The sequence below is a fragment of the Budorcas taxicolor genome, chromosome 11 (genome assembly GCF_023091745.1).
Source record: "Budorcas taxicolor isolate Tak-1 chromosome 11, Takin1.1, whole genome shotgun sequence".
Lineage (NCBI taxonomy): Eukaryota > Metazoa > Chordata > Mammalia > Artiodactyla > Bovidae > Budorcas > Budorcas taxicolor.
The window spans coordinates 16,258,314-16,280,195 of NC_068920.1; the positions used below are offsets into that span (position 1 = coordinate 16,258,314).

Here is a 21,882-nt window from a genome sequence, read left to right on the forward strand (position 1 = left end):
GGCCGGGCGGCGGCGTGACCCGGCGGCCGGCGGGGAGGAACCCCCGGGATCTCCGCGTGGCGCTGGCGCTGCCGGGCCGCGCGCTGGGCGGAGGGCCGGGGCCGCGGGGCCGCGCCAGGGGGGCGCCCGAGCCGGGCCGGGCCGCGCGGCCGCGTGGGAACCCGGGGCAGGGGCCCGCGGGCGGAGGCGCTAGGCGCAGGGGGATCGTGGGGTCCCCGGACGGAGCCCCGGAGGCCGGGGGGTGGGGACTGGTGTTCTCCCCAAGTCTGTGAAGGGAAACTGTGTTCCGAGCCTCCCAAGGCCACTGCCCTCACTTGAACCCCAGTCCCCGAGGGGGCTCCCTAAGCGCTCGCACTGCCCGGGGGTGGAGGGTGCAGGCAGAGAGAATCGGGACCTTAGGAGACCGCCCCCCCCCCCCCCCCCCCCCCGCGCCCTTTTCTTTTGAGTACGGTGTCCTTCCCCAATGTTCCAGAATTTTTGACAGTTCAAACTGCTTTTTACCATTCCCATTTCATCTTCTGGTTCAGGGGCGAAAAAAGTCCCCCCCCGCCCACCCTCACATTCCGTTTATAAGATATAATTTGAGAGACTGTATTTAATTTGTCACAAAATGATTAAAGGCGACTCTAGTTAACTTATAGTTTAGTTGGAGTCCCCTGCAGTCTGATGACTAGGAAGTTAGAATTGTAGAGAATTAGGAAAAGAAACTGCACCTAGAAAATTCGGAAATAGAAAATGGGGAAATGTGTCTGTTTCAGAAAAAAAGATTACTATTGATTTGATCTCAAGAAAGGCAAATTGTGAATAGTCCATTGCAGATAAAACTTCACAAACTGAAATGACAAAATTAATCTACTACAACTCCAAATCGCATATTTAATTTGTTAAGAGTTCACTGCAATGCCAAATCCCATATAAACCTTGTGTGCACACTATGTATTTGTTATGGTCAGGGCCATTGGGTTAAAAATGTATTGTTAGTAATTTTGACTTAGCCAGTGACACAAAGTAGAGTCGATAATCATCAAGCTATCTTGATTTTTATCCTCTGACAGATTAAGTATACTTTCACATTTAAGTGGATGTTTTTTTTTATTCAAGTTTCAAAGTTACATTTACATACGTTTTGTGATTGCAGTCCATTAGATGTCAATTAAATTTCATGACAGAGATGATTTTATCACATTGAAAATGAAAAAGATTGTATTATTTCATTGCAAGGTTGGAGGCGTAGTGTGCTAAACATTATTTCAAATTTAGGTAGCTATTGGCTGATCTTTGCTTTTGTGACCAAAGCTAGTTTTTAATGGGCATATTCCTCCCTTTACATGACATTACTTTTGGTTACAAGCTCGCTATTATTGAGTATTCCATTTTTAGTCATTCACATTCTGGTGCATTAAGCTTTTCTAAGCTCAGCTGAGCTAGAGGTAGGATTTCCTCCCGGGAATTTTAGGGGTCAACCCTAGCAAGGAAAACCTAGATATCTTTATGGAAGCCCCAGGGAACAATTCAAGTTTGCACAGATGGCCAGCAGAGTGGGTGTACGGTCGTTCAGCATTTTTATTCCTTAAAAGGGGAAAGCACTTTGGTTTTTATATGAGAATTTTTTTCTGCATCAATTTTTTTTGTTTTACCTTATCCCTCCCAAGTTGAGCGTGGCTCCGTTAACCAGTCATTTGTGCCTGCTTTTTTAGGGATATATGTGGAATTTCTGAGCCTCAGACTTTAAACGATAAAGACCTAACGTTCTTTAGGTCTAACCCTGAAAACCTTCGTCATTACCCTGGTCCATCCTCTCCTGATCACTTCTCCAGAGTTCCAATCCTTGCTTCTTCTATTGCTTTTCCCCCCTCCTCTATTGCTTTCTAGCACCCGAGGTCAAACTCTGGTTTATGGTAATTACTCCTTCTTTCTCTCTTTCTTGCGACCCTGGGGCCAGATCGCCTGCTCAGCCCCGAAACCCCCTCTCCAGACCCCAAAGAGCCGTCTCCTCTCGGCCCCTAAACTGTCAAAGCGGAGCCCTAAGGGTTAAACTGCGCTCGCAGCTCGGGCTCTGGGAACCACCGGCGGGCATGGCCGTGGCCTCTGGAATAACCTTGGCTTTCCTCAATCTTTTAATAGAACATCCGCCACCAAAGCGTAGTTTCAGTTCAGGGTTAGTAATGTGTCCCCTTCCACCCTTCAACCCAACACCCCGCCCCCCCTCCCGGTTTTTTTTTTTTTTTTATAAAGTTGTTTTTCAAAGTTAATGAGTTTCAAGTTTCACAATGACTTTCTCCTTCCCTCCGCGCGTTGCTGAGGAAACCCCCTTGGGGTCCCCCCCCCGCCCCCGGACCCGCCCTCTCCCCTCCCCTCCCCCTCCCGGCAGGGGCTGGGGGCGGGGCTGGGGGACCCCATGACGTCAGCGGGCCGGCCCACATCCTGCTTTAGGAAAGTAAAGAGCCGGTACCGAGCTGCCGCCGCCCCGCCCGTCCCCGCCTCTCTCCCCGGCCCAACCGCTCCCCCGGCCGCGCGGCCCGGCCGGGCCTGCCCGGAGCCGCGTGACCGGCGGGCCCGCCCCTGCGCCCCAGCCGGGCGCCAGTCCCCGAGCCGGCGCGACCCCGGGCTCCCGCCCCTCGCGTCCCTAACTCCGCCCCGGGGCCCCCGCCTCCCGTCGCTGCGGAGGCCGGGCGGGGCGGAGCCGCGGCCCCGGGCTCGCCCGGCCGGGGAGACCCGGGACTCCGATCGGGCCCCGATCCGGGGTGTCCAGCCCGCCCCTAAACCAGGGCCGGGCCCCGCGGCCGAGCCAGTCCGGCCTGGCCGCCGCGCCCGAGGGTGACCCCGCCGGGGGACCCCCACCCCCTAGCCCCGCCCGCGCGTCGCAGCCCGCGGTCTCCCCGCCTCCCGCCCCCGGGGATCCCCTGCCGCCCCGCCCAGCCGCGGGAAAGCCTCCGACCTTCGCCCTCCCTCCCCCGCGCCGCCCCGGCCCGCGCTCCTCGCGTCGCCCCTAAAGACGCTAAACGTGCCCTACTCTGCCCCCGGGGAGAGGTAAAAAGCCCGCGCCCGCCCTCCTCGCCCCATTCCCTGGCCCCGGGGGCGCCCGCCCGCCCGCCCCGGGGGTCCGCCCGCCCCGCCTCGCCGCGGTGCGCTCCCCACCCCCCCCCCCCCCATCCCGGACACCCGCTCCCTGGCGGCGGTCATGCCGTGGCCCCGGGCGCCGGCGAGCGCGGCCGCCTCTCCCGCCCGGCGCCTGCGGCCCCCGCCCGCGCGCCCCGCGCTCCCCCCGCCGCCCCCCGGCCGGCTCCCCTGTTTAATATTTCAGAGCTGGGCGGTGAGAGTGCCAGTCGCCGGCCTTTAGTGGTGGCAGCGGCTGCTGCTGCTGCTGCTGCTGCTGCTGCTGGGGCGGCGGCGGCGGCGGGGAGGGGGCCGGAGCCGGGGGGTGGGGGGAGCCCCCGGGAGCCGCCGCGGGAGGAGGTTCTGTTTGTGTTTGGGGTTGTCAAGTGAAGGAGGGCGCCCAGCCGCCGCCGCCGCCGCCGCGCGGTGGTCGCGGAGATTCCGAGCTGCGGCCGCCGCCATCAGCAGCGCAGCTCCGGGGCTGGCTGCAGCGGCGGCGGCCCCGCCGGGCGTCCTGGCAGCAGGTTCGGCGCGCGGGCTCCGCGGGCGGGGGGCGCTGCCGCTGGGAGGGGGGGCGGCGGCTTGGGGAGGGGGTGGGGGCAGGACCACGTCCCTCTCCGCGGGCGCGCGAGTGTGTGTGTGTGTGTGCGTGTGTGTGCAACCGCCGACCTTGCAGAGGGGATGGCTGCGCGTGCGGGAGACACTTGCCACTTCTGGGCGCCCTCGCGGCCCGTGCTGCGGTCCTGCGAGCAGAGCAGGTACGGAGGGACCCAGCCTCCCTAGCCGCGTTCCAGCCGCGGGCGCATTTTCCAAGAGGCTGGCGGTGGGGGTGGGGGTGGTGGTGGGGTGGGGGGTGAGGGAGACCAGGCCTCGGCTTCCCAACCTCCCGGCTTTGTGGCTTGCTTTTTTTTTTTTCCCTTTCGTTCTTTGCTCGAAGTGCCTGTTTACTCCCAGCCACCTGGGTAGTTTTCTTTCCGGGTTGGGAGTACGCGCCCGCAGCACAGTCGGGTGGGTTGGGGGCGCGGGTCGGCTCCCGATCGCCGGGGGGTCGGGCTGGCGGAGGAGTTGCTGCTGGAGAGGGGAGGGGACGGGAGGGGACGGGAGGGGAGGGGGCGGCGGCGGCGGCGGCGGCGAGGAGGAGTCTCCGGGCTGCCGCGCTCGCCTCCTCTCGTCCTGTTCCTCGTCCTGCCGCTCTCCGCATTCGCTCTGGGCTCCTTCCTGAGCTGGCACTTCCATCTCTCCACCCCCCACCCCCCCGCTCCTGGCATGCGAAGCGCTTTGTTCAGTGCAGCGTTGCAGAGGGGTTTTCCCAGGCTCCGCCCTCCACATTCATTCATGTTTTTTCTCCTTGCAACTGTCTTTACGCTTTTTGATCGTGTCATGTTTTTGCTCCATGTAGTATTTATCTCTTTTGCTGTAAGGCAACCGGTTCATCACTCATCTTCGTTGCTACAATGCTGCTGTCTTTGGAAATACTCAGTCCTCCTCCCCCACTTCCCCCCACCCCAAGGATTTACACTGGGTTGGATAGCTGGGCTCAGTGGGGAGGCAATGAATAAGGCAGCAGAAAGCTGTTACTGATGGGAAATTTGTGTGTGCAAATTGGAATATTTTCTGTGCAGGTTCCTCATCTTTTAGTGTCACGTGATTGAATTACAGTCGTAGTTCACGCTTTAAAAACTTCTAAATATCGTGACCATTTAAAAGCTTTAAGTTGGGAGTTGAGCATTCCTACTATTTATTCGGCCTTGACGTCTCTAAATTCTCTCTTGAATCAGCAGCTGCTTCAGCTGAGCGGTGGATGCTTTTAATGCAGGGCGTTGTGGAGCCATATCTTTTATAGGTCGTGTAGCACAGCGCTGCTAGATGAAGTCCACAATATTGGACCATCATATTTTATATCCTTTCCCATGCAGTTCAAAAATTGCAAATAATGTTTTTGTACAGTGCCCGCATACAGCCTTATCAAGGATAAAATACTGAAGTTAATTATAGCCTTCTTTCCTTCTATTCTCTGCTGTATTGAAACCATAAATTTCTAAAACCTTATACTGGTTATTAGATACAGTCTTTCCCACACAGGCATTCTTAAGAAGAATTAATATTTGATATTTTTGTGTGCCAGCAGTAAGCAAAGCATCCACATGGTTCCTTCAACAACCCATTGAGGGGGAATACTATTTCCTTGTTTTACAGTTGGGAAATCTGATCCTCAGAGAGGTTAAGTACCTTAAAGGAGGCCACACAGCAAGCTTTGAGCCCAGTCTGATTTGACACCGAAATATTTATTAACAGTTGTGACTTGTGCGATAGAGCCTCTTGAGTAAACCCCCTGGAATAGGTCTTACCTCCAGCCAGGAAGTAAGCAGTAAGGGTCCCTGAGTCAGGGGGTGCCGTGTTTCTTAGTTACTGACTATGGGCTCAGTTCCTTTACCTCTTTCTCTTTTAATTTTCTTATCTATAAAATGGATAAATGATAGTTACCTAAGCAGTTACCATTAGGGTTAATTTAGGTAATGTGTAGGAAGTACATAGGCACACAGTAGATTCTCAATGAGTATTTGCTTTTTTTTTTCCCTACAGTATTGGATGCTATAAAAGTCTTAAAGCGTTTCTGTTCCATTCTTGTGTCATTGCTTAGCGATTAAACAGTTTCACATTCAGCATTGTCATCACAGGCTTTGCTTATCAGTTGTATTGCAGAAAGTTAAAACTAAGATTTTAGCTCAAGGATCCTCGAGTATCTCCTGGGAATCTTTCTGGGAAAGAGATGATATAGTTTTGGATTAGTGTTTTGGCATATTATATTTGAAATTGCACATTTTAAGATGTGTAAGTCAGGTCATGGTTATGCTGCAGTAACAAATAACTCCCAAACCTCAGTGCTTAAATCAGCAAAGATCTCTTTTATGTTTATGCACCATGATCGTGTTGCATTGGCAGGAGCTCATCTCCGTGTTGTCAGATGTGCTGTCTAGAACAGTGCCTGTCTTATGGCAGAGGAGGAAGAGAGCACTGGGAGATCTTACTTTGATAACTAAACGCAAAGCCTGAAAATGATGCCTGTCTCTCCACTCACAGGTTATTGGCCAGAGCTGGTCACACATTCTGGCTCAACACGGGGAAGCAGAAAGAACAGTCCTAACAGGAGCCTCGAATGGAAAACCACAATAGTGGGGGAACAGCCCCAGTGGCAACTGCACTTATTTACTGAATTAACCCAGTAACACAAAATGAATGAAACATGGTCCTTGTCCCTAAGAAATTTATAAATGGGCAGGCATGTACTGTATACAGCTAAACCTTTTTATAACCTGGTGATGTTGCTTTAAAACACAGTTCACTGAATTTTTTCACTCTTTTTTTTTGTTAAAGGTACAGTGATCTTTTTTTTTCCCCTGTGTTCTTAATGGGAAGCCCAGATAATGACAAAATGACATGTACTGTGTTTAATTAAAAGTAAGTCATCTTTTGCAGGGGCTTTCAGGTCGGTTACCTTTTGTTGAGTTTAGAGTAGTGCTGTATTATGCCATAACTTCTAAAGTGTCTTTTTCCTTTGAAAGTAGTGAAAAATAGTAAAACATGTCTTTTTTTTTCTTTTTTAGCACATGGATTAATTGATGGACCTTGGGTTTATGGAGCTACCTTTTCATGACCTGCTCTTCCTACAGTTTCTAAGAAGAAAAGGGGGCCTCTGAATCAAGGAAGATGCCTCGAACTAAACAGATTCATCCCAGAAATCTAAGAGGTAGGGCTCTGCATTAGTGGGAAGGAGGGTTTGTAATAAGTCTTTAATCAAGTATCTCTTTGCTGGCAGCAAAGGCAGCTTGTGAGATGGTGATCGTGCCTGATGGTGGGTCAGCTCCACCTGTTCTCTTTCCCTCGTTCCCTTCCTCTTGCGATGCACAATTCCTGTCTCTCAGGAGATGCTTCAGAAATATTTGTTAAATGAATTAATTGGATCCGACAGAATTACAATGCCTTCCCAACCATTAGGGTGGGTATTAAAGTCCGAGATTTACTGTCTCTCAACAGGCACCTTTTTGGATTGAGGAATCGGAAATAAATGGTCAGCTCTTCTTTGCCCACTGGATCACCTTGAATTACTTTTCTTCACCCCGCCTGCACACTTGTGTTGAGATTTATTTTTGTATCAGTGTTATATTAGCTTGAGAAGTGGAGAGGCGTAGTTGGCATTAACGCAGACCATTATGTGCAGAACTCAGGAAATAGGCACACAAATGTATTTCCATAGGGAAGCAGTCAAAAAACATATATATATGTGTATGTTTATTATATATACATTTCATATAAAAATGAGCATTTCCTTTTAACTGTGAAGAGGTACTTAAGTATTAAGAAAGCCAGCCTATTTTAGCTTATTGTTTTAAAAGATTTGTATTGTTCTAATGTGTTTTATCCACTGGGAGCAGTAATTATCTTTTATATTTAACTTAGGAGATAAAAGTATAGCAGTGTTTTAAGCAAAGAACTGTTAAAGCAAATAATTCCAACCTGAGTAAAGTATCTTCTGAAATATTTACTATTACAGAAAAAAATATTCTCAAGCACATGCAAGGTAAGAAATGACTTAAATTGGACAAGTTAATCAAGAATGTTCCTTGGTGAAGTAATTCGGCTGGTACCTGTAAGGTGGTAGTTGAAAATGTGGCCAGTCATGTGGCCTCCTTGAGTCTGCAAGCAGTGCTTGCCTAAGTGGGCTAGAAGTCCCTGCTGGCTCAGGTGAACGCCTTGGCCTGAGTTCAAATTGATGATTCTAGCACCAGTGTTCAATGAGGTGAGGATTTAGAGGGAGTACAGTGAGTGTTGTATGTCAGAGTCAGATGTTAGGGTCACATAGAAAATGTTGCAGACTGACTGTGTATTTGTCTGTCTCTTGCACTAGAATCTGAGCGCCCCCAAAGTCAGGACTTGGTCTCATTTACTTCTATAGGCAGAGCCTCCATGCTCACAGCCAGCTGGGGCAGGCATTTGGAGTCCTGAGCCTAGCTTTTATAACTCATCTGTCCAGAGAGGGTGCCCTGTTCCTATTGATCCGTGTGCTCGAAGGCAACCTTGGGGCTGGCAGGGGCCCCCCGCCCAACATAGCTCCTTGCAGCTAAAAGGAGGCCACACATTTGTTGAAAGAATGAATGCATGATTGATTTGAAAGTATCATTCATTAGGTCATAAGCACTAAATGCTTGTTTTTCATATTTAAAATATATCCTTGTTTTTAAAATTTGGAGGGTAATTGCTTTGCAATGTTGTGTTAGTTTCTGCCCCACAACGTCAGTCATAAGTAGGCTTAGATCGCCCCATCTTGAGCCTCCCTCCCGCCCCGCCCACATCCCACCCATCTCAGTCTCGCAGAGCACCAGGCTGAGCTCCCCGTGTTTCATAGCAGCTTCTCACTGGCTGTTGTATATACGTAGCATATATATGCCAGTGTTACTCTCAGTTCATCCCACACTCTCCTTCCCCTGCTGGGTCCACAAGTCGGTTCTCTACGTCTGTGTCTCTATTCGTGCCATAAAATACGTCCTTTATTATATCCTAGATAACTTGGCTGTCTGGAGAAATGCAGATTTTTAGGCCATAGTCCTTTCCTTTTTGTGTCAAATGAACGTACAGCTCAGTAGGTGTTCGTTGAACGTCCTCCTGTGTCCCAGGCCACAGGGATGAGCTGATCGTCAGAGGCAGGCCATGCGAGGGGACGTCGGGGGGAGAGAGCAGCCTTTCGGAGATTCCCTCAGAGCGTGGGCGTCATGTTACAGCCCAGTCTTGGGGGCTGGTTTGGAGAGGGGCAGGGTGGGAAGGAAAGGTAACCTCTGAACTGAGTTCTTAAGGCTGAGAGGTGACCCAAGAAGCTGTCAGGACAGCGGGAGTGCGTTTCTTCCTGGGGTAAGAGCTGGCGAAGCCGCTTGGGATCCAGGCTCGTCTAAGTTACGTCCATGAGCGTCAGAAAAAGCGGGAGAGGGGAGGCTGGAGTAGAAGAACTGGGAGGAGTCAGATTATGAAGATCCATGGAATGTGTCTAAGTTCATAGACGATGGAAAATGAAAAGTTTTAAGAGGAAAACCTGCTTGTTTTCTGGAACTAAGATATTTTTAAAGTTCTCAGCAAGAGCTTGTGATAAATTGTGTTCGGGCCCATGGGTGAGAGTCTAAAACGTTACGATCTCTCAGCCACTGAAGAAAAGATCAGAGTGGATTAGCACAGATGATGAAAGTGACTTTGCTAAAGCCATGTGGGTGGACTGGCAGGTTGGCCAGGCCCAGGGGAGGGGGGCTTCGTGGAAGGCATGATGCTTGAGCCAGCCAGCTCATTTACCTGAGGAGGAGGAGGGCCAGGCTGTTCCCATTGGGGAAGCCCAAGTAAGCATAGCACAAAGGCAGGACCGCCTTTACAATTTCCGCTTTCCTTCTAAAAATGTGTGTGAGGACTCTGTCCCCAGGCACAGTTTGGGGGTTAAAGTGAGCAAGTGAACAGTAGCTACTGAAGTGAATTTTTCAGCATTTCTTGCTGACCCTTGAACAACAAGGTTTTGAACTGCATGGGTCCATGTGTGTGTGGATGTTTCTCCGCCGTGGGTTGGGTGAATCCTCAGGTGTGGAATCTCTGGGTACAGAGGGCTGACTCTACTAGGCCGTTTTATTTATGGGACTTGGGCATCCTCAGAGGGTGGTATTTCTAGGGGCCCGGGCCCAGACCCACGACCCTGCAAATACCGAGGGATGACTGTGTTTCGTATCTCAGTTGTGGGGTACATCTGAAGTGCCACGCTTGCATCACTCTACCTGTACCCACTGCTTCAGCTTCCAGCAGCCCTGTCTCGTGAAGTTAGCTCTGCCGTGGGGAGAGACCAGCTCATCACTCATCCTCTGGGTGGTGTCCTCTCAGGGGTTTCCATGAAACACGTCGCCTCTTTTGAGGCTCCTTCAGAAAATAGCCTGGGAAGTACTTTTCTTGTGCCTGGTCATTAAGTCAGTAATTAAAACTTCATACTTAAATCTGAAATCATATATTAATTGTGCTTCCACGGCAGTTTTCAAATATAATTTTCCTTTGGTTTATCGTTGGTCCTTCAGCTGGGGTTGGTATAGTCCCACAGACATGCAGAGTCACAGGATAAATATATGCGACTTTCTAGAATATGAAGTTTCCTTGGAACAAGCATGTATGTGTGTGTGTGGAAGAGTGTATTTGTGTATTGAGGTGTCACCCATGTATAAAGAAATGTGTACAGGGCTCTGTCATGGAGAAGCATAAACGATTTGCCTGGATTTGAATTATGCACAGGCTTTCCTGGTGGTGGTAGTGGTAAAGAACCCTCCTGCCAGTGCAGGAGACACAAGAGACAAGGGTTCGATCCCTGGGTGGGGAAGGTCCCCTGGAGGAGAGCATGGCAGCCCACTCCAGTGTTCTTGGAGAATCCCATGGACAGAGGAGCCTGGCGGTCTGCAGTTCATGGGGTCGCCCAGAGTCAGACACAACTGAGCGACTTGGTGGACACGCAAGTCAGGCACAGGCTGTGCTCCCCTAAGGAGATGGCGTTTGCATCTCTCTGTTCTTCAGTGTAAAGAGCAGGAGAAGAGCTGGTATGTTAAGGGTGGGAAGTGAGTTTGGGGCGTAACGAAGACAGAGTTCTCTATCTGATGGTGACCTGTCGAGTGTGAGAGTGGGGGTGGCTGAGTTCTGGTCTCTTCTTGGGCCATGTCAACCAGGCAGGACCTTTGTCTTTAATGCCTGCCTGCATGGTGTGTGTGTGTAGGGGGGAGGGGGGAACATAGAACCTTAAAGGTGGGCTTGGTGTTTGGAAGAAAGGCTTTATGTGTTGTCCCAGGCGAAGGGCTCCTGGCTGCCAAGTGGGAGACTCCAAGGCCAGCTCCCGTCGGGTCCTGATGAATGTGACCGTGACCGTTCTTCCCTCCCCAGCACTCCTTCCCTACCAATCAACGCCTTCCTGGGTCTTTACTGGGACCCCTGGGTAACGTGGAATGGAGGAACTGGGGACTTGCAGGGGTTCCATCTGTCCTGTTTAGATAAAGAGCTGTTTTTGTGCTCTGCCAATCACCACTGTGAAAGTTTCAAAGCTTTAGGGGGAAAAAAAAAGAAAAAGAAAATAGGTGTTAACCTTTTTAGCTGTATTTGGGCCCAGGGTTTCAAAGGCTCATTGGCTTGAAGATTGGAAATCAGTGTGGAAAATACTAAGTATTAACCTTTGCAAAACATATTTTGAGAGTTTGGTGGGGCTGTTTTTCATTTTTATTGGTTGACTGCATTTGGCTCTGAACCCACTGCAGAAGACGAGGGCTTTTTTTTTTCTCCTGCTCTGAGCTCCAGCTGTATCATAAGGTGAGAAGGAACACTTAGGAGGGTGATCAGAGCATGGCTGAGACCCACACGTGGGGTCTGTGGATGCCCATCGCCTTGGAAGATGAGGTCCAAAGCCCCAAACTTAGCTGGGACACACCCGCCTCGCCCTGGCCTCGTTCTCCTGTGTGTCTGACGGCCGGCCATTCGCCATCTCCGGAGCTCAGCACGCAAAGGGAGCATTTCCCAGCATTTCCATGTGGCCCATCTCTCTGGACAGTGTCCATCCCCTTCTGCTTCCACTGTTTCCTTACTCTGTGTGGGAGGTGTGTCCGCTGAAGAGTTCACTTCTTCAAATTTCCTCCGCTTTTCCTCCTCTCCCCCCGCCACCCATATCCCCAGGATACAGTGGGTTTCTATTGCTTGTGTCTACAGGTGCCTTGTTGGACTTTGTTATTCCATCCTAATTACTTTGCAGGGACTTCACTGGCAGTCCAGTGGTGAAGACTTTGCCTTCCAACGCAGGGGATGTGGGTTTGATCCCTGGTCAGGGAGCTAAGATTGAGCATGCTTCCCGGCAAAATCAAAACATAAACCGCAGAAGCAATATCGTACCAAACTCAGTAAAGATTTATTACTAGTAATTCTGTAGACCTGCCGTCTTAGCTGGGTGAATCATGTGTCAGAAGAGACTGGTTTAGTCTTCTGTGCTCAGCAAAATCGCATTCATGTTAGCTTTTTAGCAAACTGCGGGTTTGTACTCATGAAATTTGTTTATGTTTTTGACCTTAAGTAGCAAATGCTTCTTATATTTGGTAGCCTCTGATTAAGAAACCTGCTCTAATATGAATTTTGAAGTGCTCCAAACAGATGAAGCAGGTAGTTATTACTAACTTCTGTTTCATGTGAAATTTTGCCATAGGATTTCTAGTGTTCATCCCCTTAGTACTTTTAGTTAATATAATGGTGAAGAATTTGGCTTTATGCTATCATGGACCAGTCGGCTGGCCTTGGGCAAGCTGGGAGTGTTGGTTTCCTCTGTCTGTAAAACAGAGATAATGCATGTGAAGATTCGATGATGTGTAAGCATTTGGGACAATGCCTGACACTGGATAGACACCTAGTCCAGAGACCTGTGTGTTACTTTCGGTGAAAACCTGGTTTATGTCCGACTCTTGAGTTACACACAGAACACCAGGGGATACCTGTGTGAAGGCTCTACCTGCATTTTGAAAACTGCACAAAGGAGGCTGCATCTGTGCTCACCTTGGATCACCGGTATGCCTCCTTCTCGTCCTGACCCCTCAGGGCTTGAGATCTGGAAGAGAGAGGTCAGGGCAGACAGTCATTCGGGGAGGAAAATTCTCAGCCGCTGTGCTGCCGCTGAACTCATTCAAACCTCAGCTCCTGTCTTGACAGCGCTGAGTGGAGTGCAACTGGTTATTCTATCTGCATGTAGTTCTCAGGCCACTGATGGTGAGGTCTTCTGTTTTATTATCATCACACTGTTGTTAAAAATGACGTCGCCGTCACGTGGGAGAGCAGTGACATGCTCTGGTTCTTCATGACCAGATCCATCTACTGAGTACATCTGGTAGACGTGGTCCCATCTCTGTGCTCCCTGGCTCCTCTTGTGGGAGAGCGCAGAAGCCAGCTGGGACCCCAGGTGTAAGCTCATCAGGTGACTGTTTGCATTCCTATCAGTGTGTTGATAGGAGCCCACTCTAGTGATTTCTAGAATCTGACTGCGAATAAAATCTTACGTTGTCTTGTTATGTAGGGATTATTTGATTGAGCTTTATCTATAGAATAGGCTGAATTTTGATCATTTTTCAGATGTAATTCCAGCTGCTTGTGTGTTTTTTTTTACATTTGAATGTTAGGTCAGCACTTCTGTGCCGACAGCCTCAAGATTAGAGAAGTTAGAAGTTTTGTAGGGCAAACCGTCCCTTGGCTTGTAAAAATAAATTCTGTATGTGACTGTAGCTAGAAAGGAAATATATAACAAAATATAGTTTTGATGAGAAAGGTGAGAAAGCAGTTGCACTTATTAGGAACTTTCATGTAAGCAGCTGATATTATTTAGTTTGATGAGGATAAAAATAGAAGAGTAGACTGAATATAGCAAGCCACTTAGTTTTCTTTATTTCAGATAATTATTTTTCAGCTCATGTTGAGAGCTTATCTGATGCTTTTTGAATGCTTATTAACATTAAGCAAATGCTTTTCTCTTTTTAAAAGCAAATACAAAATGTAATAATGTGATTAATCAGAGTAATGACTTTATTTTAGAACATCGTTGCAGAAAATATGTTCTGATGAGGAATAATTTTATCTTACCATAGAACAGAAAAATACATAATATGCTTAAAACCCTTCGTCCTATACATAGATGTTAAAGCCACACATTTTAGAATGCAGTGTAATTTAAGTGAGTCTGGGCTAAAGTTGATTCTTATGTGATCTGAAAAAAATATTTTATAAATAAATTAAGCACCTTATTTTTTCATTTATATAGTTAGTTCTTTTAAAACATTCAAGCGGTATTTTCTGAATATTCAGTTCAGTTCAGTTGCTTAGTTGTGTCCGACTCTTTCCGACCCCATGGACTGCAGCACGCCAGGCTTCCCTGTTCATCACCAACTCCTGGAGCTTGCTCAAACTCATGTCCATCGAGTTGGTGATGCCATCCAACGATCTCATCCTCTGTCGTCCCCTTCTCCTCCTGCCTTAAGTCTTTTGCAGCATCAGGGTCTTTTTCCAGTGAGTCAGTTCTTCTCATCAGGTGGCCAAAATATTGGAGTTTCAGCTTCAGCATCCTTCCAGTGAATATTCAGGACTAGTTTCCTTTAAGATGGACTGGTTGGATCTCCTTGCAGTCCAAGGGACTCTCAAGAGTCTTCTCCAACACCACAGTTCAAAAGCATCAGTTCTTCGGCACTCACTTTTCTTTATAGTCCAGCTCTCACATCCATACATGACTACTGGAAAAACTATAGAATATTAATAATGTTCCAATGACAAATGATATGAAGCTCTTCTTACGAAGCACTGGGTGTCTGTAATACTGTTAGCCGTTGTTCACCATAGCACTGCAGCTTATCACCAAATGGAGTCCTTTCTTCCCAGTACTCAAATCATTATTCAAGAAGGAAGTTCTTTCTGACCATTAAGCTTAAAGTTTATACTTGGTGCAATATTATATTAACTTTGACCTTTAAAAAAGAAATAACTTTAGAAGGAAGACTTTTCAGAAGGTTCTTAGATATTTTCTAGAACAACTTTTGTTCTAGAATATTCTTCAGGCTGTGCTGCCTTGCAAAAGCATTTAGAAAGTATGTAATGATCACAAAAGAGTTGGCTGCTGTGTAATTAACTGGAATAGCAGTCACAGAATACAAGATGGAACTACAGTAGTCCAAGAGTTACACCTACTTAATTGATACAAAAGTTGATTTTTATGGTACTCAGGTGCCTATGTGATTAGAGTATGAGTTTGCTCAAGTGTATTTATTGTTTTATATTTTGAAATGTGCATATTTATATGTGTGCTTAGTTATATGTGCTTATCTTCCCAGTCTTTCAGATTCTCCAGTGAAGAAAAAGATATAATCAGCATATAGCCATTTAATATTCCCATATCCACATAGGAGATGATCAAACATACGGGGTAGTGTTTGATAGTTTAAAAATCAACAAAAATGATCTGAGCTGCTACACAGGGACTTGGAAGGTGGGTAAACAGTGTCAGGGAGCTCTCTTTCCCATCCCTCGTTTCTCATATGCCTTTCCAAGAGAATTCCTAAATTTTACAGCTTGGAGAGGACGAACCTTAGATACTTGGTTCATCTTCCTCATTTTACAGATGAGAAAGTTGGGCAGAGAAGTTGAAGTGAATTGATCTCCAGTAGCTATTTAATGTCTTGTTTGAGACGATATTTTTGGAGTGGTCTTTAAATTTTTTTTCTTAACTATACTGATTCCCTTAGTTACAGTTCGTTGTGGGCCAGTAGCAAGAGGGAGGTTGTGTGTCACTTTTATGATGAGAAGAGCTAGCCTGCCCACAGGTCTGTGTACTTGGCTCTAGTCAAAGTAATTTTTACATGTTTGTTCCTTTGATCCTTATTATCATGGGAGATGGCTGCTGTTACTACCCCCATTTTATGGATGTGGGAATGAGGTACAGAGAAGTTGTGGGTGGCCCAGGGTCCCATAGCCAGGAGTTTAATGTGCTCGTAACTGTCATCCATATAGGGCTTCCTAGGTGGCTTGGTGGGTAAAGAACCTGCTTGTCAGTGCAGGAAATGCAGGGGATGTGGGTTTGATTCCTGGGTCAGGAAGATACCCCAGAGGAGGGCATGGCAACCCACTCCAGTATTCTTGCCTGGAGAATCCCACGGACAGAGGAGCCTGGCGGGCTGCAGCCCATGGGGTTGCAAAAGAGTCGGACACGAATTAGCAAGTAAGCACCCACACATGCATGTCACGCTTCTGCTTGTTCATGTTGAGAGTAGAAAGGACTCCCCAGATGAGAGCAAGAGTTGGGAAATGCTGTTCACCCCGGTTACAAAATAAGGGGCTTCCCAGGTGGCTCGGTGGTAAAGAATCCATCTGCCAATGCAGGAGACACAAGAGAGCTGGGTTCAGTCCCTGGAGGAGGAAATGGCAACCCACTCCACTATACTTGCCTGGAGAGCCTGCGGACTTCTGTCTGTGGAGCCTCAAAGAGCCGGACATGACTGAGTGCAGCGGCACAATGGCCAGTTACAAAATAAAACTTGTCAAGCATAGCACATAAAAGTGAGGTGACTCACGAGGTGAGAAAGACCTCTCCCCGCTCTAAGACTTTAATTGTTGGAAATCCGTTTCAGAGTTGTGTACGTAGACCACAGTCCACGTTGGATTGGCTATTGCAAACAGTCAGGGGAATTTCCAAGCTCTTCAAGAGAGAAGGAACAGTTGTTCCATCAGAGACGTTTGCTTGCGTGATTTGCTTAGTAAGATGTAGTTGAAAGTAAAGATGTCTTGCTTAAGATGGAGAGTAGCAGTATTTAGGTGGGCGTCTCCACATAAAGGTTGAAATTTTGGACACAAAGGCTTAGAAGCTGTTTTGGGGAAAAGTAATGACAATATTCTACGTAAAATAAAACAGTTAATAATTTTTCCTTGTGCAGTAGGTACAGAAGCATATAGAAAAAGATATACTATTCTAGATATATGTGGGCCTATGTCCAAATTGCAGATGTAGGTAAAGGTCAAGTGAAGAACTACTTTTAGTGATAAGAGATCAGAGTTAGGAGGTTTTATTAGTCTTTCATTTTAGCAGTGAACAACAAATCTCCTAAGAGTTTTTCATATGACCCAAAACACATGAAAAAGCTCTCAGGGCAATGCAAAGCAACATGTATATAATTTCAGGTGAATATGGTACATGCAGTGTGGAATCCTCAGAGTGGGATAAAAATCAGAAAACACTTATTGAAGAAGTTTAACTTTGTTCTCCTTTAAAACCTGAAGGAGGTAGAGTTTTGAGATGCATTTTAAAGGAAAGAAGGATAGATCGATAGAAAATAAGTTGTTTTGAGACTTCCGCAGAAGAAGGGATGGGGGAAATCATTACAGACGTGGTTGTTAATCTAGTTTGGTGGTTAGAGTGGATTTCTCAGTGAACTTGAAACTTTACTGAAGAAGAAGAAAGGAACCTGTTTAGATATGATACGTGTGTGTTTAGTCGCTCAGCCCACCAGGGTCCTCTGTCCATGGGGATTCTCCAGGCAAGAATACTGGAGTTGGTTGCTATGCCCTTGTGAGGGGATCTTCCCAACCCAGGGATTGAACCCAGGTCTCCCTTGTTGCAGGTGGATTCTTTACCATCTGAGCCACCAGGGAAACCCTGGTGATTTGATATATATAGTGCCTATTCATGATAGTTATAAAATTAACCAAGTTGCGTCCTCTTATACTAAGTTGAGTATTTACAGAAGAGATGTCAGAGGCTTTGGACTGTCTTATAACATTTTGAAATGAAATAACAGCCTCCCCACAGAGGATCTTGAGAGCAGTGAAACTCTTGTGTATGATGCTGTAGTGATGGATACATGTCCAGACCCATGGCATGTGTGCCAGGAGTGAGCCTTCAAGTAAACTGTGTGCTCTGGATGCTAATGATGTGTATTTCATTGTTTATAACAGATGCACCACTCCGGTGGACTGTGGCGATGGTGGGGGAGGCTGGGCTTGTGTGGAGGGAGGGGAGATCCATGCACATTCTGCTTCATTTTGCTGTGAACCTAAACCTGCTCCCAAAAAGTATATTAAAACCCAGAATACCACCTGAGTCCCATACGATTTGTCGATATCCAGGAAATAGGACAATGGGTGAAAAGGAGTGTCTGTCTCCCACTCTCCCTTCCTCTTCATCTCTCATTCTCTCTCTCTTTTACTTTAGAAAATTCTCTTCATGCATATGGACAAGCCAGCATAAGCTAGTATGTGACCTCGAGCAAATAAATTTCGTGTCTTCATTGACAACACCACATAGGAGTAGGCAGGGGTTGGGGACAGGGCACTGTCAACCTGTAATTTCCTTTTTAGCTTTAAATAGCTGCAATTCTAGGCAGGGGTCAGCAGGCTGCAGTCCAGTGGTCCGATCCAGCCTTCCACCTGTTTTTGTGAACGTCCTGTCGTTGGAAACGAGCCACGTCCATTCATTCCCTTGTCATCGGACTGCTTTACTTGCCACCGCAGCCGAAGCGAGGAGTCACAAGGTCTGGAACATTTGCCATCTAACGCTTTGTTTTTGTCTAGTCGCTCCGTCGCGTCTGACTCTGTGTCCCCATGGATTATAGCCCACCAGTCTCCTCTGTCCATGGGATTCTCTAGGCAAGAATACTGGAGTGGGTTGCCATTTCCTTCTCCATGGGGTCCTCCCTGTCCAGGGATGGAACCCCTGTTCTACATGGCAGGAGGATTCTTGACTGCTGAGCCATCTGGGCAGCGTCTAACACTTAGAGGAAACGTTTGCTGACCCCCATGCAGGAAGTAGAGAAGTAGGTGATTTATCAGCCCACTTCTGTTTGGGAGTAAGTGGGAGTGCCCCTCTTTCTGTGGAGGATGGCCATAGGCATGGGTCACGGGGACTCAGAGCTGCTGCCTGAACCTGTCAGGGGCTCCCCTTCAGGCTTTCTTGGGAAGGGCCCCTCTGCTTGTGGTTCTGAGCCGAAGGGACGGCCTTAGAGGTTGAGTTGGTCTTGCCGGGAAAATTCAGTTGTCTTTGATGTTCTGATGCCAGGATCTTGGGTCCCACCCAGAAGGCCCGGGTGGTCAGAGAGGAGTCAGCTGCTCATCAGGTAGAGCCCTGTTGTTTTCCGGGTTGGATTGTTCCCATCAGTCGCCTCTGTATTTAACTCACAGTAGGAGAAGATGCTGGAGGCGGTGATTTCCAGCGGTGTGCATTTTCTTTGCAGGATTGTTCTGCAGGGAAGCAGAGCCATCTCTGAGCGGAGGGCCTTCTGAAAAATGGGCTCCAAAAGGCAGTCCCGCTGCCTGTGAGTGGGCCTGGGGATGGGCAGGTCGTCTGAGTGAGGATGGTACTCACGCGTGAGGTATTAACACTTTGTGCTTAGGTGTCTGAGAATGTGATTCAGTACCTGGTGTGCCTGAATTCGCAGTATTCCCTGCAACACTTCCTTTCATCTCTGAGCACTTTGGTGGTTTGGGATAGTGGGATAAGAGTAGAGGAAATGATATTTCTGTGATCCATTTTTATTTTGCTTTATTTTCCTTAAGTTTGTTTTACTTTTAAACTTTTTATTTTGTATTGGGGTGCTATGCTTAGGTGCTCAGTCATGTCCAGCTGTTTGCAACCCCGTGGACTATAGCCCGCCAGTCTTCTCTGTCTGTGGGATTTTCCAGGCAAGAGTACTGGAGGGGGTTGCCATAGCCGATTAACAATGTTGTGATAGTTTCAGGAGAACAGGGAAGGGACTCAGTCCTACATATATGTGTATCCATTCTCCACCAGACTCCCCTCCCATCCAAGCTGCCACATTGAGCAGAGTTCCCTTTGCTACACAGTAAGTCCTTGTTGGTTATCCATTTTAAATATTATTTTGCTTAAGATGAAATATTCTGTCCTAAGGAGAGGCTCAATTGAGTTCATAATATCTGAGTGATTTAAGAATGCTTTTGAAAGCACCATCAATTCTCCACGGACACACTGGAATCTTAGCCGCTACTTCTGTACAGGTTGATGTTAGCACGTGACCCACAAATGGTCTGAGAATCAGGAACTGTTAACTTGCTGCCTCTCATGGTAAAGGGAGGAGCCTGTAGGGTCATGAACTGACCCAGAAGCCTCTGTTTGGAGTTCTGAAGGCCCTGCTATGATGTGTGGGACACACTGAGGAGTTCAACAGCGCTGCCCCTGTCTTCCAGGAAATTTATAGTTGAAGATGTTGAAAGACCATAATGGCTTACACATGCAAGTTCAGCCAGCTTGTGCAAACATCTGATGAGTGAACATGTAAGTGATAGTCAATTAACACGCATAAGCAGATGTGTGACTGTGTGACAAGGGTTAAAGGCATCATTTGGCCTCTTATATGTTGAGAGTTTAAGTTGCTTTGCTGTGTTTTGATGAAATTAATGCCACATGAGTGATGAGTTACACACCTAGCATTCAACTAACATCTTGGACCAGCCGGAGTTTGCACTGAGTTTGTATGTGATGCCCTTTCATGGAAAGAGTGCCCTTGTCAGTCTCCAGACAGTAGTTTATATTGCTCTGTCAAACCACAGTACAATACATAAGTTTACGGATTTGCAAAGATACAATTTACGTGCAGAAAAACTCACCCCCTGTGCACTGTCTAGTCCAGTGGCGTTCAGTGCTTCTGTAGAGTTCTGCAGCCTTGACCACAGTCCAGTTTCAGGACGTGTCCATCGCACCCTCCACACTTCCCTGATTGTTTGTAAATCCTCACTCCCATTCCTGGCCCCAGGCAGCCAGGCCCTGGTCTGCTTTCTGGCTCTGTATGTTTGCGTTTTCTGGACCTTTATTAATAATATGAGGATCACACAATTTATAGACTTTTATATCTAGCTTCTTTCAGTTAGCATATAATACATTTGAAATTCATCTTCATGTAGCATGTATCAGTTTTTTGTTACCTCTTATTGCCAAGTAATATTCTGTTGTGTGCCTAGATCCCATTTTATTTACCCATTTACCAGTTAGTAGACGCGTTTGGATGGTTTTAATTTTTTGGCTTTTGTGGATAATGTTGCTGTGAGCAGTCATGCCACACCTACAGTTAGCTGGAGTTTCTCTAAATGTCACTGAGGTCAAGTTGGTTGTTAACATGTCTTACCTGATACAATTATCTCCAATTCCAGCTCTCCTAGGGTTGCTGTTTGCAAAGTATTATCTTTCTCCATCTTTTTCCTTTGAAACTTTGGGTTTTTTGAACCTAAGATATGTCTCTTGTGGACAGCACCTTGTTGGAACTGTGTTTTTATCCAGTCTTGACAGTTTGTCTTCTGAGTGTGGTGTTTGTTCCGTTTACATCAATGTAATTATTGTTATTGATGGACTTACATCTTCCATTTTGTTACTTGTTTTCCTGTTTGTCTCATAATCTTGCTTTTCTCTATGTCACAGTCTTTTGTGTTAAATATTTTTTAGTGTACAGTTTTTATTTCTCTGCTGCTTTTCTTGTTGTTACTGTCATTTGGAGTCATTTCTTTTAGTCACTTGGTTATTTTAGAGATTACAGTATGCATCCTAATGTATCATCATCTACTTGAGAATCAAGCTAACCGAACACTGGTGACCTTGTTTTGGCTTTTCGCTCTTTCCCTTTGTGCTCTCACTGTCATAAATGTGTGATCCTTGTATGTTACAAACACAGCTTTACAGTGTTAAATTATGGCTTTGTACAGTCTTCTGTATTTTTACGAATTTGAGGGAAGGAACGAGAAAAGATAGAGTTTAAGAAATAAGAAAAATATTAATGGAGTCTTACATTTACCCCTTCTGGCCGTCTCCATTTCTTCTTGTGGATTTGAGTTATTGTCCATGTCATTTCCATTCAACCTGAAGGACTTCATACAGCATTTTTGTAAGGCAGATCTTCTAGCAATAACTTTGTCTTTTCAAAAAGTCATGGGATGCCTTTTTTTTCTCCTGCAGTTTCGAAGGGTGGTTTTCTGGCTATAGAATTCTTGGCTGGTAAGCTCCCCTCCCCCAGCACTCTAGATATCCCATGGCCTTTGATCCTCCCTTGTTCATGATGAGAAATCAGGTGTTGATCGTGTTGGTTTTCTCTGCCTGATAGATTACTTTTTGCTTGCTGATTTCGAGTTTAGCTCTTTGTTTTTGGCTTTCAGCAGCTTGAGTACTGTGTGTTTAGGTGTGGGTTTCTTTGTCTTTACCCTATTTGAAGTTTTGTTAAACTTCTTGGATGTGAA

The 21,882-nt window shown here is 47.1% G+C and overlaps 1 protein-coding gene across 1 annotated transcript in view; it reads left to right on the plus strand.

Annotated features, from left to right (window-relative positions):
- The first annotated feature begins 6,712 nt into the window (after nucleotides 1–6,712).
- The window catches only part of HIVEP1 (HIVEP zinc finger 1), a 129,332-nt gene continuing 114,162 nt past the window's right edge, over nucleotides 6,713–21,882 (plus strand). The window contains exon 1 of the mRNA XM_052648826.1: nucleotides 6,713–6,844. Coding sequence (XP_052504786.1) covers nucleotides 6,805–6,844 — 40 coding nt within the window. The 5' untranslated portion in view covers nucleotides 6,713–6,804. The remainder of the gene's footprint in view (nucleotides 6,845–21,882) is intronic.